The sequence below is a fragment of the Vulpes lagopus genome, chromosome 23, assembly GCF_018345385.1.
Source record: "Vulpes lagopus strain Blue_001 chromosome 23, ASM1834538v1, whole genome shotgun sequence".
NCBI lineage: Eukaryota > Metazoa > Chordata > Mammalia > Carnivora > Canidae > Vulpes > Vulpes lagopus.
The window spans coordinates 16,010,289-16,028,755 of NC_054846.1; the positions used below are offsets into that span (position 1 = coordinate 16,010,289).

Genomic DNA, 18,467 nt, shown 5'->3' on the forward strand with positions numbered 1-18,467 from the left:
CATTTTAGTGGGAGAAACAGAAACACAGAGGGGTTATGTCACTTTTGCAAGGTAGCACAGCAAAAAGAAGCAAAACAAGACTAAAATTTTATACAATCTAGCACTAGAATAGCACTGTTCAACAGAAATATAATGTGATCCACATATATAAATCTAAGTTTTCTAATACACCATTAAAAATGTCAAAAGACACAGATAAAACTATTAACTTATGTAACCAAATATATCCAAAATACTACCATTTCAACACGCAATCAAATAAAAAAGATATTAACGAGGTACAACATTTTTTTTTTTTTTAGTACAAAGTCTTCAAAAATCTACTGTGTATTTTACAACTGCGTTTCAATTCAGACTAGTCACATGTGTTGGACAGTGAGTTCTAGAGCCTGCTTTCTTAACTGCTATGCTACCAGAAAGTAATCTAAAAAGGCCTTTGTCAGGGCACCTGGATGGCTCAGCAGTTGAGCCTTTGGCCCAGGTCATGATCCTGAAGTCCTGGGAGTCCCCACATCGGGCTCCCTGCATGGAGCCTGCTTCTCCCTCTGCCTATGTCTCTGCGTCTGCCGTGAATAAATAACTAAAATCTTAAAAAAATAAATGAGAAAAAATAAAAAGGCCTTTGTCATCCCTGCTATTGAATATTTATAGTTAACATATCAATCCTCCAGTAGCATTTCACCATTTGATCTTTCCCAGCCCAGCTTAAGAGTGGGAAAGAAAAAAGTTCATTGAGGGGGAAAGGCAGGCAATTCCTTGTGATTGCACATCTTGTATCAGCTTTTGTTACAAACTACTTCCCAAGGTATTTGTAACATAGAAATAGGGTTTCCCTCAAGGGTAGAAGGCAGATTGTTTTTATGATCATGGTCAGGAAACCAAAGTTTTCCTCTAGGGCAAAGTTTGGACAGGTTTGCTAGCAGCCCCCTCATTGAGGGTTTACTAAGCTTAAAGATCCTCAGATGTGATATAACCCATTCTGTGTACAGCAATCAGCAGGGCTCCTCCGAATCACTTCCATGGGACTCAGAGGCTAAGAGGAACCAATGCTACCTCCTGTGCCACAGCAAATAAAGTCTTTTGTCTCTGACCCAGCAATCTTGTGTCTTCAGCCAGTGTCCATAAAGGGAGAAGGCTAAACTGTTAGTCAAAAAGTAGGGTAAGGTCTTAGACTCATGACAGTTTGTGTTGCATCTTTTGAGCACTGCTGGGTTTTGGTATAGGCCTCTCCCAAAGAAGAAAACTTATATTTTTTATAGCTAGAACCAGATGAACTCAATTTACTGTTTTAAGATTAAAGTTTTTTTAAAAATAACAAGGAAAGAAAAAAACAGGTTGATAGTGTTTCCTTCATTATCATCAATGGCCTCCCCCCGTAAGGTCTTATCAGTGCCCACTTAAATTCCTTCACCACGGTAAACATCTTACCAAGGTTTCTCAGGTTTTTTGACAGAACACTTATGTGTACTGTACCTTTCCACAACATTTGGCTTTGTCTATAATCTTCAGGGCAAATTCCTTTCCAGTGGACCTATGAAATGATCAGAGAAAGGCAATTTAAAGATACAAATCAAAGATACAATCATTCCTTAAAAAAAAAAAAAAAAGATATAATCATTCCTGATTTCCTCTACTAGAGGAAACTAAGGTATTCTTCTAAACATCTTTTACAATAGGAAAACAGTTCAAAGAAGTACTGGCTTCCTCTGTACATCAGCGACAATGTTGAGTGGGGTCAGGGAGAAAGGTACTCAAAAAAGAAAAAAAATCCAAAGCCACACTGTTAATTTCCTTTTATAAATATTAATACTTACAATACTACATAACTTGCATATTAAAAGTACTGAAACTCTGTTGTACCAAAGCTGGACAAGAAACTTTTTCCATATTTAAATCTCAAAATAGTTCTCTTCGGAGGCAGAATAAATTAAGCAAAATGAATCCAAATAATTAAAAATGTTCTATTATCAATATAACTTTACATTCATCTAATAATGATTAAAAAGCCCTAGACTTTCCATATCTTTCTTAAGGTTTTATTTATTTATTCATGAGAGACACACAGAGAGAGGCAGAGACATAGGCAGAGGGAGAAGCAGGCCCCCTGCAGGGAGCCCAATGCAGGATTCGATCCCAGGACCCCGGTATCATGCCCTGAGCCGAAGGCCGATGCTCAACCACTGAGACACCCAGGTGCCCCCTCAATATCTATTTCTCAGCTAAAATTCCATCTAGTCCTATTTTACCCACACCTTTAAATGCCTATTATCTGGTAGTAAAGACATACATACTTGGACATACAAATGTGGATGTTAATTTTTAATCACCTTTAACATAATCTGAACACGCCAAAATATCTTTTAGAATAGGAGCACAGTTAAACCAAGAACACTGCAGTCAGTATTCCTGGAATACATCAGTTTTCTCAAGCACAGCTGCTTTTGCCACATGGTCATAGCACACACTGATGAAGCTGACCTTAGAAGAATAACTTTCATTTAAATTGCTTCCCCATCATGTAAACCAAACCCTGACTCAGATTTCTAGTAAGTCTTTAGAGATCATATTTCAGATGCTTTATTTGTTACTTGGGTGGCAAACTGTACATCAGAGCTATGTCGAGAACTTAGAGGATGGGGAGTGTCCTCTACAAGGAGCAGGAAAGTTTCACTGGAGATGCAACAAAATGGAAAAGCTGTAGTCACAACTTTCTGGAAAGCTCCCCACAAAAAAATAAAAATTACCACTTAGAAAAAAATGGGGTATTGACCTATCACCACGAAAACTCTAACCTGAGTATTTTCCAGTTTTTATATAGTTTATGAAAGGCCTCGAATTAAAAGAATGGATTTCTTACCCCTTGAGAATTCAGGACCTTCAACAAAATAAAGCTGAATAATCAAAAATATAGTTTTCATATAGGCAAAAGTTGGTTGACCCTGATCTTAATTGGTCAGAGCTCCTGTATCTATCCTGACCTACCAGTCTACACAACTAAGTTTTAACTGAGAGGGTTACTGTGCAGTTTACATGGGTTAATAATACAAGCACAGCACTGAGAACAGTGCCTGACAAAGGTCAGTGCTACTGAATCTTATTCTTTCCTATTCCTCTCTGGCTCATGGATGAGACCTGAAAAGCTCTCAGCCCAACTACATACAAAGCAAGTTTATGCTCTGCGTGTATACCTATATTTTTCCAGGTCAAGTTGCCTGTGGGCTTACAAAACAGCTGGTCCTAAGGATAGACTTTTTCCAGGAAGGGAGGAAAAAAACCTCCCAGGAAGGCCTTTTGTTCATTCATTCAGGTAAGAATAAACTCCAGGTGAGAAATGTAGGTAAACAAATGATCATCCTCACTATCCACTCACCTGTCCATGCACTCTTTGACTACTGCAAAATTCCCATCACCAATAACCTTCCCAATTTTGTATTTCTCAAGAAGAGTTGATGATTCAGAGCACCTGTTTCCATTCACACCTGCACAAAAGGATAAATGCAAAGTCTAGCAAACACATCAGCACTTCATCTCAATTCCTACATATCTGTAAAATAATAAATCACAATGCGTTCATTTCTAAATCTATGGTGAACCATAAGAAAATTTCTAAGCATATTTTCTGAAGGGAACACCTGAATCACCAATTTCCTTTTGATCTCGTTGTGAAATCTGAAACCAACATCATCAAACAAATCTAACAAATCCCTGAAATATCAGCTGAAACAAGTAAAAGGAAATTTAACCTAAGCTTTGTAAACTTCTTTGTTAGCTCTCGAGAAAAGGGAAGAGGATTACGGTGGGGATTCAATTTTAGAAACTCCCAAGATTTCTCCTCAGGGTTTTCTAGTAAAGAAAATTATTCCCAGCCGGGATACGTGTTAAGGCTAACTCCTGGCTGAAAATCCTCTCAAAAAGCGGATGGGGGAGAGGCAGGAGGAGGAAGTGGTTAAAATGACTATATCTTACAATGTATCCCAATGCACAGCATGTAGCAGACATCCAATGAAGAAACACACTTTTGCTACCTAACTGAGAGACAGGAAAGCCTACATGTAGGACTTGAGCAGACTGCCACTAAGGAAAAATAAAGGAAGCCCAAGCGTAAAATCTGAAATTGGGTTAGCTTAATTAAAAAGCTGAAGCAAAAAAAAAAAAAAAAAAAGCTGAAGCAACTCCCACCAAGGCTCAATAGGCTAACTGGTGACCATGATTACATCCCTGTTTAGGAAGATCATAATTTAGCCCAGTTGGGTCTTGGGCGGCCACCAAGTTCACATGGATGACTTCCTTTATAAAAGCAATCATCAGATTGGGGACTACCTTCAGGACTCATACAACGACCAAGTTCAGGTCCACCATTTACATTGGAAGAGGATCCTCCGTGTGCAGAAACCTGCTGAAAGAGGAGAGTGACCATTATTTATCAGGAAAATTTTACAAATCTTCAGCTAGCTAATCCTTAGTGAATAGAGAATGATTACATTGTGCAAATATATGTTACAAAAACATCATCTCTTCCCTATATGATTAACACACATCTTCCTTACGGCACTCTCAATTCAGATTGGGTATCAGGAAATTGACAGTTAATTGTCCTCTTTGATACTGCTCTACTTTTGACTTCAATGGAATAAAGCAAAGCAAACTATTATGGCATCACAGCTGAACAAGGTACTTCTTAGTGGCAGATAAGGTTTAGAACTATAGGTAATTCCAAGAAATGTCAGAACCGAGTCCCCAGATGCCACAGCTATCCTGGGGTGGACCTCAGGAGTGCCCGCTAAGGTGAAACCCTTCTCAGAACTCCAGGCCCATGCCTAGGACTGAATCCCCTTCCACAGCCTCCTGTGGATTCAAGATCCAGGGCACACCCCCTGGCTCAACCCTCTTTACTGACCCTAACACAGAATTCCTCCTAACCATTTTAAAGACTTACTACTAGGAACCAGAGAGAAATAAGAGAAAATGAAAAGACATGTTCCAACTCAACGAAGCTCAAGTTCGCAGTCTAACACAAAAATCTCTGTAATTCTTAGAATTGAAAAACTCGTATATGAATATTATTCACATCAAGTTTATTATTATGTATGCTTGGAAAATGTATGTATGCTTCTAGGTGGAATTTTTTCTTTATCCCTAAGACTCTAAGGCTTTTGAACTCAATTTTTTCTCTTTGAACTTTAATGTTCTTTCTTTCTCTCTTTTTTTAAATTATTCCTTTCAGGAGCTTCCAAGGTCAAAGGACTTGCCAAATACTGAGAAGTCTCTTCAACATTTTTTTGTATCGTTGAACCTACCTGCTTGCCTCGATGCCCAAACTACCCTGGTTCCTCCGTCCCATAGTGATTGTGTCTTACTCATCACTGCATCTCCCGTATGCAGCACAGGGCCTGGCACACACAGTACTGAATTAATACTGGCTGATTAAAGGCATAAATGACAGGGCCAAGCCAGGGCTCCGCCCTTCCCAAAGTGTTCACAAGTTGGAGACCCTGGGTCTACTCTCTACCCCTGGACGAAGTAAGAACCTCACAGATACTAAGTCTGGTTCCAACCCAGGAAAGCCCAATACTTATACACATTGTTTCAAACAGAATCATCCAGAAGTTCTTCTGGAACAAGATACGAGCCTCAAGAATAAGAGGTATTAGAAACTGCTCTGTTTTCTCAGATCCCATATGACCACCTGGTGTGGACATTAAAACCAGCAGCAGCGTGTCCTGTTAGGAACGTGAGGCCAAAGAAAAGCAGTTCTGAGAGACAACAAATCAGCGCCTGTCCTGAGGTAAACATGCTCACAAGTTTTGTCTCCTTCACTTTGACATGCAGAAAAGTTGTGTAGCAACGTGGGGAGGATCCCTTTCGGGCTACCCTTAACCTGATGCCAATACCACAATGCTTCACTATCCACTGGCTCTTCAGAGTTCAATCATTATGTTTCTCACAAGGTAACTAGCAGGCAGTTTTTCAAAATTCAGCTTCTTTGTTTTGTTCTATTTTTCTGCTGCTGAAATTAAAGGCAACTCCAAAATCAGCTGTAGTCTGTGCTAGAATGTTTAAAAGCTACCTTGTTTAAAACCAAAGCCCAGAGAAGGGACTTAACGGGAAGCCTAAAAGAAAGCCACAAGGTTCTCTGGTCAGTTCTGTTTCCACAGCTACCACCCTGGTCCTGGTCCTCCTTCGGCTTCTCCTGGCGCCTCATCAAAGTTTGGCCTCCTTAGTTACTTTCAATCTCAGCCATTCCACACAAGATTGCCAAGAAACTTCTCCAAGGACAGCTCTGATGTCAGCCCTAGGATCCAAAGCCTTGGGGTGGGGGGGTGAAGTGGGAGGTGGGGTGGGGGGATCTTTGTGACCAATAGAATAACCCCACCCGAATAACCCCATGATTTGTCCATCTGCCCAGTTTGTTTCTCATCTTTTTTTTCTTCATGAATTTTATACATTATTTCAATTTATTTTTTAAAGACTTATTTGTTTGAGAGAGAGTGTATGATCTGGGGAAAGGGGCAGAGGGAGGGGGCAGGGAGAGAGAGAGAGAGAATCCTAAGCAGGCTCCATGCCCAGATGTAGAGTGGAGCCCACAGTGGTGCTCCATCTCAGGACCCTGAGATCATGACCTGAGCCAAAAATCAAGAGATGGACACTTAACCGAGCCCCTCACTGACATATAACACTACCTCAGTATTAGTTATTAGTAGATTTTGTCCTTAAAACATCTGGCACAGGGACGCCTGGGTGGCTCAGTCAGTTAAGTGTCTGCCTTCAGTTCAGGCCATGATCTCAGGGTCCTGGGATCAAGCCCTGATTTGGGGTCCTTGCTCCAAAAGGAACCTGCTTCTCCTACCTCAGCCGGCTGCTCCCTATTTTTGCGCTCTCTCTCTCTCTTTCTCGGTCAAATATAATCTTAAAAAAAAAAAAAAAAAAAAAAATCTGGCAAAGTCTTGAATCCAATGACTGAGAAATGTTTTCAAACTGTTGAATGTACAATGGCTACAAGAGATCTTTTGCTAAATCATTCATTCCAAATTTGTTCCTCTTCTAATCTACCCCTTCCTACACTGAAAACTGTCAGTCAAGGGAATACGAGCTCCAAATTAAATTCACATCAGTCAAATTCTTAATAGAATAAAGACAAGAAGAATGCCATTTTGGAGAAAATTCTATCTCAAAGAATAAATGCAAAGATCCCTTTTGATCACTACTCACTCCTGGCTTACAGTGATAGGGGAAGTGGACTGTAATGCCTGGAAACAACTACGGATAGTGACCAGCTTGCCGGCGTGTCTACATTTCCCAGCCCAGAACAGGGCAGCCCCACACCCTCAGGCCGCAGCTGCTTGAGTCCGGGCGCTGGGCAGGGACCTTCTCTCCCCTCTACACTCCGAGCCTAGGGAAATGTCCTGTACGCAGCCCCACTGCTGATGTCCTAAGACCCTGCCCTCCCCCAGGCCTTCCTGCCTAGCTCTTTTGGAAGCAGGTAACATTCTTCTAACAAGTCCCTTTCTCGAGCGAACTAGGGTAAAGTTTAGTTGGCTGCAAGCTGATGTGTTCTAACTCCAGTGCTCTCCGAGAGGGAAATCTTGGAAGGGACTAAAACGAAGGCATTTTTACCTCCATCTACACTTTCACATGGTTGGGTGACTCCTCAGTGTATTTACTAATTAAGTTCCGGTGACCCACTGTAACTTTCCCAGTGTTTGTTTTGATTAAACCCCCTACTCCGACCTATCCCAATTCCCTGTACAGCCCAGCAATGACAAACACGGTTTGTGTTGGGATTCACAGGCAGCAAGGAAAGAATCAGGAGACAGGGAGGGGTGGGAACTGGTTTCCTGGCAACTAAAAGTCTGAGCCCAAGGGGAGCAAGTGGCCTGTGGTAAGGGCCGAAGGAGAGGCTACTTTCACGGGTAGGTGTCACTAAAGGTGTCACTAAATCACCAGCAAGTGCAGCTTTCTTAGCAAATAATGATGGCAAGAAGAACATTTTTCAAACCCTCAAACTGAATCGTTTAAGTATTGAACCTCAAGCATTCACAAAAACAAAACCAAACCAAAGACGTACATAGACTAAACAGGAGTAACATACCTAATAATTACCCATCCAAATAACGTTCCTTGATTTGAAAAAGCTTAGAAAATGAAAATAGGAAAGGGGAGTCATTTCATGATGGCACAGCCGAACAGACAGGGACGTGAGCTGACACGGAAACAGCCCTCCTTTGCTCCTTTGACTATAATCCCTAGCTTATACTTTACCTCCTAAAGGCAATAACCTACGCAGGGTTGCTAGAGGATATAAAGATGAGGAGATAGGATTCCTACTGGCCAGAAGTTTACAATCTCATGAGGTCTCCTCATGAGGTCTCCTCATGAGATTAAGCTCCCTTGACCTCCCAGGAAGGAAGCTTGGTGCTCCTAGGGTACAAGAAAAGCCGAGTATTCACCGAGATCTCTGGACAAATCCCTGGCAAATGTGAAGTGTCTATCCTGGACTATAAAGCAGACCATTCCCAGTGCCCTGAGAGACATGCAGACAAAGAGCAATGAAAATGCAGGGGATAAAGCTGGGACTACAGAATCCTCCCTGTTTCCCAGGCACAATTTACAGATTTCCCTGACCCGTGCAAGAGAATTATTCTCCTTATTGAAGCAAGGACTGAATTAGCAGGAGAGATTAAAATATGGCATTCCTGATTAAACCTGCCCCATTCCTGTAGTCAAACTAACAATTTTTATTAAAATCTCTTAAAATGCTAATGAGCATTCGTGCTTCCATCAGCAACTACGATGCTGACACAGCACAAAGAAAGCGCCTAAGATGCTGCGTGTTTTGAAGATCCTCCTCAATAAAGCATAAATGGATGGCAGCATCTGGGCCCTTTCAAGATTATCTTCCATAATTACTAACTGGTTCAAAAAGATGTGATTATGGTTGGGGGGGGGGGGACGGGAAGAGGGGAGCAAATTTCCTAATGAGGTCCTGATTGGTCAAGGAGGGAAGGTGATGGAAAAGACTGGAGGTATTGCTGCGAATGTCAGGAGACCCTGTCACCGCTGCCCTATCTACCCACCTCTGGCAGCAGCAGCAGCTCCATTTTTAAAAGCACCCAAGGAAAGGAAATGCCTAAGAACCTGCTTCTGCTAAGAACTTTTTAAAGAAAATTCAAAAAAAAAAAAAAGGAAAAGAAAAGAAAAGAAAACTCAATTCCTCAGCTGCACTAGCCACATGTCAGGTGTCTCATTACCGCATGTGTCTGGTGACTACGATATAGGACAGCGCCGACATAGAACATTTCCATCATCTCAGAATGTTCTATTGGACAGCACTACTTTAAGCCCTTGAGAGAGATCCGTATGTTTATATTTTTTTAATTGAAGGATAGCTGACATGCAAAATTACAAGAGCTTTAGGTGCACAGCATGATGACTGGACATTCATATACATTATAAAATGCGCCAATAAGTATAGTTACCATCTGTTACCAAACAGAGCTATTACAACATTATTGACTATAATCCCTAGCTTATACTTTACCTCCTAAGCTCCTTCACCTATTTCACCCATCCCCCCAGACCCCTCCCCTGGGGCAACCACCAGTGTGTTCTCTGTATTTATGAGTCCGTTTCTGTTTTGTTCACTTCTGCTAAAAACTTTTTTAAAAGACTTGAAAATAGAGCAGAAAAAGCTATAATGTGTCCTCAACTGCTAGTATCATTTAAAAAGGCATTCATGGCTGACTGAGTAAATGCTATGTACTCAATCATGGCTGATAATAAGTAACATTCCAGCTTTCTACATTTTTAGCCAAGAAGTCAAGTCAGAGTGCCTTACATTAAATTTCTTCGATAAGTAGATTATTACAACTTCTACAAGACTTAAAACTTAAAGAGAAAGGTTAGGTACTGCACTAAAAATGTGAAGTTTTATTCAAAGATAGGCAATTCTCCAAGAAAAGTGGAAGTGACTACATCAATGCATTAGAGCATATTACTATTGACTTTTGAGTATATTCCTGGACACTACTTCATTCTGAGTTTTCATGAAAGGAAGCACTTGAGCAGAATCTAGGAGATATTCTTGTGTAGTGAGTTGACTTTTTTGAGGCATCTTGGAAAATGGCACTATAATTCAATTTTTAAGTGACCTACTGCAGGGGTCAGAAATATTTTCTGCAAAAGGCTAGAGAGTAATATTTTAGGCTTTATAGTATGGTCTTTATCACAATTACTCAGCTCTGCTATTGAAGAAAGCAAGCAGTCACAGAGCACATGTAAATGGAGGAATGTGGTTGTGTTCCAATAAAACTTAATTTAGAAAGTCAGACTATGGGCCGAATTTGGCCAGCAAGCAAACTCTTGGTCTACAAGAACTTTCTTAGGAATCTAATTCTTACACTTTAAAACTATGGAACAGAATAACTCAGGGTACTGTTGCTGTAAAGCAGCAATTCTTGGGCCTTGAGTATACGTTAGGACCACCTGGAATAATCTGAAAGCTTCTATTGCTAGGCTGCACCCCAGAGTAAAGAATCCCTGGTGTAGGGCCTGGGAATCAGTATTTTTTAAGCTCCAGAGATGATCTAATGTGTGACCAAGGTTGAGAACCTCTGTGGAGGAAGTTTCTGGCAGCAACTATAATTCTTCAGCTACCATAAATGCTCCTGGTCACTCATCCAACAATCTAACCGTTGCAAGTTATCTATAGCCAAAGAACGACTTTTTCTTTGTTAAAAACAAGACACTTTTTACAGTTTACTGAATGCCTACTTTGTGGCAAGTCCTAGAATGAGTACTTCACATCTTATGAATTAGGTAATATCATAATCTCCATTGATCAGTGAAGCAACCAAGGCTCAGGGAGGTTTTATAACTTGCCCAAACACCACAGCAAATGTGGAATCAGAATCTAAACCCAGGCCTGACTCCAGAGCCCAGGAGCTATCTAGCTATTCTCACACTGTCCCCTCCTCTAGGAAGACAAAACAAGAAGTCTTTCAAGGCTATTAAATTAATGTAGGGATGACACCCAGTACAAGACCCACTCACCAAAATATTCATTGTGGTATATTTAGGACATGCTTTCAGATTAGAGAATTATAGTCACATCCCTGTAATTTAGTCAAATAATGTACAAATTGATAAATCCAGAACCTTTCCTCACATACAGTTAAGAAATTTTTTCCTTAAAAAGATGACCTCTGAAACGTATTGAAGGTTTTTAAAATATCAATTCCATAAAAAAATATATCAATTCCATTAATTAAAAGGGAAAGCCAGCATGAATTACAATAAATGCTACATTAGAAATGCATTCAAAAACAGAAATCTTCCAAAGAAGATACACAGATGGCCAACAGACCCAAGAAAAGATGTTTCAACGTCACTCATCATCAGGAGAATGCAAATCAAAACCACAATGAGGTATCACCACACACCTGTCAGGATGGCTAAAATCAAAACCCAAGAAACAAGTGTTGGTACAGATGTGGAGAAAAAGGGACCCTCATGCACTTTGGTGGGAACGCAAGCTGGTGTACCCACTGTACACCATGTACAGTATGAAGGTTCTCAAAAAATCAAAAATAGAACTACCCTATTATCCAATAATTCCATTACTGGGTATTTAATCAAAGAAAATGAAAACACTAAGTTGAAAAGACAAATGCACTGCTATGTTTTATTGCAGCATTCTTTACTATAACTAAGATATGAAAGCAACCCAAGAATTTAATGAATGGATAAATTTATTAAGTCATATAAAAGAATGAAATCTTGTGTTTGCAGCAATACGGACAGAGGTAGAGGGTATAATGCTAAGAGAATTAAGTCAGAGAAAGACACATCATATGACCTCACTCATATGTGGAATTTAAGAAACAAAACAGAGGAATAAAGACAAAGACAGACTTAAATATAGAGAACTGGTGGTTGCCACAGGGGAGGTAGTGGCGGTGTGAAATAGGTGAAGGGGATTAAGAGTACACTTATTGTGATGAGCACTGTGCACAGAATTGTTCAATCATTATATTGTATGCCTGAAACTAGTATAACACTATGTTAATTACATATATTTTTTTAAATTTTATTTATTTATTCGAGAGAGAGAGAGGCAGAGACACAAGCAGAGGGAGAAACAGGCTCCATGCAGGGAGCCCGACGTGGGATTTGATCCTGGGTCTCCAGGATCACGCTCTGGGCTGAAGGCGGCACTAAACCACTGAGCCACCCGGGCCGCCCTGTTAATTATATTTGGATTAAAAGAAATAAAAATAAAAATAAAAACATACCTTCAGCACTTATATATTGGATTTGTGATAACTGACTCTGAAATATTTCACTATTAGGAATGATATAGGAGAACAATTAATCTGAATCAGCACCTAAAGCTTGGTAATATACAATAAAGCATTCTTATCTGTAGCCATACCTCAGACTTGTTTTCATTTGGCTAAATTAGTGGCGTTTGGTCTTTGTGATTGGTTAACAGTGGTAAATAGTGAATTATCTGGCTAAACAGAAAGCATGCAAAAGCCAACTCAACAGTCAAAGAAAGGGGCTGCATAGAACCTGCTGATTTGTGCCTTTCTGTTCCTCTGAGTATCACTGCCACCTCAGTTGACTACGTGGTCCACTAAAAGTGGCAGAGCATCTCCGCATATCCTTATTAAGTGAACCCTTCAAAGTGTTGGCTTATTGAATTCTGAGCAACGGACAAGCGGTATAAGCATGCCCACCTGCTAACAACGTCTGCGTGCTTTCACTGTGAGAAATCAACTTCTTGGACACCAGGGTACTGGGAGAGGTGCCTCCCTCTTCAGTTCAAATTATGGAAGTTACCACTGCCACTCACTGGTACAGGACAATTCACTATAACTTCTAAGTCTTAACTCCACCCAATTATCTTCAGTCTACTACCAATAATTCCTAATGGGCCACTGTCATGAGTAAGGGAGTATTTAAGATTAACATGTGAGTTGCTTATATTCAAATAAAGTTATTACAACTGATCCCATTTATACACTGATTTGCTTGGCAAACTCTCCCTCTAGTTCCATGCAGGTGGGCTTCAGCCCCGTTGAGCCATCTACCCACCAAATGTCTCTATTTACTGAACACCCACAATGTGCAAATCACTGTCCTCAAGCAGTCTGAGATTTATAAAGAGGATTTTGTTAGGCCACTGAAAAGTCTTCAAAACTGCTTAGTTAGTCCCTCGTTTTTGTTTTTGTTTCTGTCAATAAAACCAATTACGTTCAGAGATGAAGTCACCACCAAGCATTTCTAGGGTAATAAAAAGTGCATAGAAGCAGTCAATCTCTCAGTACCAAAGATTATTAACTAGTTTTAAATACCAGAGAAAAACCAAAGCTCCAGGGAAAAGCAAAAGCGTCTAAGGTCAGCCGCTACTGTGGATTTACATTTCACAGCTTCGAAAAGAAGTTTTGAAGTTCAGAGGGTCAAAGAGTTGCATTTTAGCTCTGCCAATCAGTATGAGATACTACTGCCCTTTCATCACACTTCACAAATCTGGAAAATCTTTCACCACCAGCAGACCCAGGAGACATCATCAGATAAAATATCAGCACATCAGACCGTTTATAATCTCAAGATGTTGGACAGTGTTCCAAATGTACTTTTTTTTTTTTCTTTCTTCTTTCAACCAACAAGAATACTCATGGTAGACAGCCTCTGGGCATGCACTTCAGCATCAAAACATGAGACATTTTATCCCTCAGCGTCCACAGATGTGCCCCTGACTCGGAAGCCTTAAGTTACTATAGCCTTGAAAGTCCTAAACCGGGACATGGATGATGAATTAAATTCCAGGGAAATGCTTTCTTCATCCATCTGGCAGCTGATGACACATTTAGTACTCTTTACTGCCTATCTGTCCCAAAGAAAATGCTGTGATTTAAGCACAGAAAATATTCCCGCAGGGAAAGTTATCAGCTAGATCGAAGGGACTCCAAGGAGCTTGGGCAGAGGAAACAGGAGATCACAGGCTGAGGTCAAGAGGAAGTGGAGGATTAAGAAGAAAACATCAGTGGTGGTGAGATTCTAGAATTTGAAGGGGAGAGAAAAGAATGGGCAGGGGTGATGGGTCAGGAGAACAAAAGGACTGGGAGGAGAACAAAGCAATAAAACTAATAGGGAGAGAGACTTTTTGGCTTTGAAAAAGGAAAATGGACAAAAACTTATTGAGGAAACTGGCAGCCTCAGGAAGAAATTCTAGGTGGCTGATGAAGAGATGAAAGCAGAGAGAAGGGGTGCGGTTCCCCTAAGCCTCACCTCCTGACTTTCATGCCCTTGTTTAGTCCCTTCCGTTGCTGCAAGGAGCTGACACGTGACTACTAAACTCTTATGGAAATGATGGTGTCTGGCTTCCAAGACTAGGTCACAGACAGGAGGGCTTCTCTCCTGCAGAGCACTTGCTCTAGGGAAACCCAGCTGCCATGCTCTGAGGCCAACTTATGGAGAGGCCCACATGGTGGAGACCTGATGCCTCCTGCCAACAGCCAGCACCAACCTGCCACCAAGTGAACAAGTCACCGTGGAAGAGGATCCTCCACTCCTGGCAGGACCTTCGGGTGACTATTGCCCTGGTGCACACCCTGACTATGACCTTGTCAACCATCTTAAAGCCAGAACCACCTAGTTAAAAGCTGCTCCTGAATTTCTGCCCCACAAGAACTGTGTAATAATTTTTATTGCTATTTTAAGCTGCTAAATTTTGAAATAATCTGTTACTAATCATCTGCCTTATAGAGTACTAATGGAGCTGGACTGTATACAGAGGGCAGAAACAGAGATGAAGCATAGAGTCGGGAAGGTTATTCATAATAGAGAGAAAGCAGAGGAGGCAATAAAATCTGGAGCCAGCAGCGGTTTAGCGCCGCCTGCAGCCCGGGGCGTGATCCTGGAGACCCGGGATCGAGTCCCACGTCGGGCTCCCTGCATGGGGCCTGCTTCTCCCTCTGCCTGTGTCTCTGCCTCTCTCTCTCTCTCTCATAAATAAAAAATAAAATCTTTAAAAAAAAAAAAAAAAAAAAAATCTGGAGCCAGACTTCTCTAACTTTCTCCTTCCTTCTTATATACTGCTGCATGTTAATTTTTTTCTTTGTGAGTACTTCCCTCATGGGAACACTGAACCTGGAAATCCCAAAGCTTATGGCAAAAAAGAACAGCAAAGCTATTCTAAATGCTTTCTCTATATATTTTTTCTATATTTAATTAATCTCAACCCTCTGCACTAGGTCCTTTTTTTTTTTTTTTAACACATAAGGGTGATGTGACTTTCCCAAGATCATAGAGCTAGTGAGTAGCCAAACCAAGATCAAACCCAGAAATTCTGGTTTCAGAGCTCATGCTTTTATTTTTTTAAAGATTTTATTTATTTATTCATGAGAGACACACACAGAGAGAAAGGTAGAGACATACGCAGAGAAAAAAGCAGGCTCACTGGGAGGAGCCTGATGGAGAACTTGATTCCAGGATCCTGGGATCATGACCTGAGCCAAAGGCAAACCCTCAGCCACTGAGCCACCCAGGCACCCCAAGACAATGCTTTTAACCACTATACCTACCGTCTTATGTCCTTCTCTGAATGGAGGCATCTGAGCACAAATGAGTTCTGGGCTTTGTTCTTTGACACTTTGTGTAACATACTATGAGGTACCACTTTTGTCTAATTTCTCTGGCTTGAGTGGATCAAAGAATTCTCTTGGTTCCTCTTAGCTTAACTGGTTCAGATTGAAACAGTCACAGAAAATTTTAATTATTAAAGAGCACTAAAGAAAAAGAAGAATGAGTCCAGAGATGCTACGTACCCAGCTGACACAGGCCTAGTACAACTTGGCATGAACTGGCCTTACTAAAAAGGCCTCTGGGCTCCCCAAGTTCTGACTGTAGTGGGCAGTCTGAGGTCAAGGTAAAGCCTGGAGTGTCCTGAAGGCGGCTGGTTTCTAGCCTGCAGAACTGCCTCCTCCCCAGGTGACCATCACTACCCAGTGGTCTTGCCCTAGGAAAACCAGATTCCCTAAATCCATACAAAAGCAAAACCAAGTTCTAACACCTAGGGCCTAGGTTTTGGGGAAATGACCCAATAGAGACCTCCTAAGTAGCCCTAGCAACTCATTTTATGAATTTTTGGTCGACTATATTGTTTTAATCATCTGTTTAACAGACTGGCATTGCTTTCACACTGTGTCCTTGGGAGTTAGTAATGGCGATAAGCATGGGCTCTGTTTTCAAATCCCATTATGCTACTATACTCATAAAGGAGCTTCCATGCCAGGCTGAGCATGTAACATTATCTCATATCCAGGTACTCATATGCTTATTGAGCCTGGACTACACTGCCTTGTTTATATACTCAGTTCCATTGCTGGCCTCCAAAGAAAACCAAGAACCCTATCTCTCATGAACTTTGCCATTTTACTAAAGCTTTTTGGGGTTAGATAGAAGTGTTGGGCACTTCTCTCTACTCTCCTTCATCCAGCCTCTCCCCAACCCCAGGACTGCCTCTCCTTTTTCCCCCGGAGCACTGCCCGCCCCCAATTCCATTTCTAACATCTCAACCCATTTTTACTCAGAGCACTTATGTATATCTAAACCCAGATATTCAGTATCTGGCAAGCCACCCCCAGCACTCACCCTCCTAAAAGACTCACACAGCATAGCTTTTCCATCATAACCATACAAGCTTCCTCCTGAGAGGTCTGTGCTGCACTCACTGAACCAGACCCACCAGTGATGGGGGGGAAGAGTCAGAGGTTAGAGACAGAGACCCAGAAAGGGTCAGAGATCCCAAGTGGCCAATGAGACCCTGAACAAGTCACTTCACATCTCTGAACTTCATCTATAAAATGAAAACTAACCACAGATCTGAGATGACTTTCACATTGTAGGTTTCACATAACTAGCAAAACCAAAAAATTATAATCAAAGTACAACTAACTCTCATCCTAACACTCCTTTCAGTTTTAGATTTAAAGACTTCTGATTGCTTGGTTGCCACCCTATTTCTTACATTCCCATCTTGCAAAAATTATTCACAAACTGATGACAGCTTTCCTTCCTCTCTTGGCTTTGGTCCAGTCTCTCAAAGAGCATGATCTTTTTTTTTTTTTTAAGATTTTATTTATTTATTCATGAGAGACACACACACACACAGAGAGAGAGGCAGAGACACAGGCTGAAGGAGAAGCGGGCTCCAAGCAGGAAGCCTGACGTGGGACTCGATCCCGGGTTTCCAGGATCACACCCTGGGCTGAAGGTGGCAGTAAACCGCTGAGCCACCTGGGTTGCCTGAGCATGATCTTTTATAAATGTGTATGAATGGAGCAGAAAGGTCTTCCTCAAAGAGTATTATGGGGAAAACTATGAATACCCTGTTTTTTTGTGGAGAGGTGACTTGCTTCTGTATTTCTCATATCTTTTTCAATGAGCAAACAAAAAAAGCCACAGACACTCTGTGGTCAGAGATTAAGCATCACAGTAGGACTCTGTTTTCATCTCTAGTTCTTCCAACATCCCCACCAAAACCCTAAAAGGATTCCCAAAACTGGCACAAAGAGGGGAAAACTGTATTTGAATATCAGATTCTGCCTCCTTTTGACTTAACTTTACCTAATTCCCTATTAGGTAAAACCTAGATAGTTAAATAAATAAATAATCTAGCAAAAGCTGTGTCCTGGTACACAGACAGGAATGTCAAGTCCTGCACATGCTGTCCTGGCTAGGTTTGCTTGCTTTTGTCAATGCTGATTCTCTGGAAAAAGATTATCTATTCCCAAAGCCATTAAAGCATCTACCCAGGATAAATAGTTCCTGCCTATGAAAAACAGTCCTCCATTGTCAGACATTCCCTCTTAATTGATCTTAATAAGCCATTGTAAATGAAGGGGAAGAAAAAAGCAGAGCACTAACACATAGTAATTATCTGTAATTCTCCATTTGTAATGTCACTGAATAGAGAAAATAATGCAAATGTGGACAGATGCTGACTGCAGCTTACACTGCCATCAAAATTAGGGTTATTTTGTACAGTAAGTAACATGACTAAGCTGCAGTAGCTCAAAGGCAGGTCTTCATCCCCAAGACAACATCCAATACCACGGATTGCTGGGAGCAGTTACCAGATGCAGTTTCCATAAGGCATGACCCATGAGGATAGGCCCCAGTTTGGCATCGTGGCCTAGAAGTTGATCAGTGTGGCAGAGACTCATTTAGCTGCTAATGTTTAATGCGAATATTAGCTTTAAAGTGAGAAGAAAAATACTCTCCTGCTTCCTAAGTAGGTTTTTTTTTTTTTTTTGCCAATTTAAAAGAACTATAATCCTAGCATTTTAGAGGTTATTTAAAAACAAATGTTCTTATTAGACAGATGATAGAAGACCCAGAGGAGGTTTTACAGCTGTGAGTAAAGCCCACAGGCCTCAAGCTGGTGGAAGACAAAGTGAGTT

At 41.0% G+C, this 18,467-nt stretch overlaps 1 protein-coding gene across 6 annotated transcripts in view; it reads right to left on the reverse strand.

The window, feature by feature from the left end:
- Positions 1–18,467, reverse strand: part of DCLK2 (doublecortin like kinase 2) — a 149,409-nt gene that overhangs the window by 26,253 nt on the left and 104,689 nt on the right. For 4 of the 6 annotated variants that reach the window (XR_005985301.1, XM_041738860.1, XM_041738862.1 and 1 more), the window contains 3 exons: positions 4,321–4,396; positions 3,371–3,479; positions 1,474–1,531 (listed from right to left, as the gene is read on the reverse strand). Coding sequence is in view for 5 of the 6 variants with exons in the window: in XM_041738860.1 (XP_041594794.1) it covers positions 1,474–1,531; positions 3,371–3,479; positions 4,321–4,396 (243 nt within the window). In the remaining variant the exon portion in view is untranslated. The remainder of the gene's footprint in view (positions 1–1,473; positions 1,532–3,370; positions 3,480–4,320; positions 4,397–18,467) is intronic. The other 2 variants (XM_041738861.1, XM_041738863.1) reach the window with 1 other exon arrangement.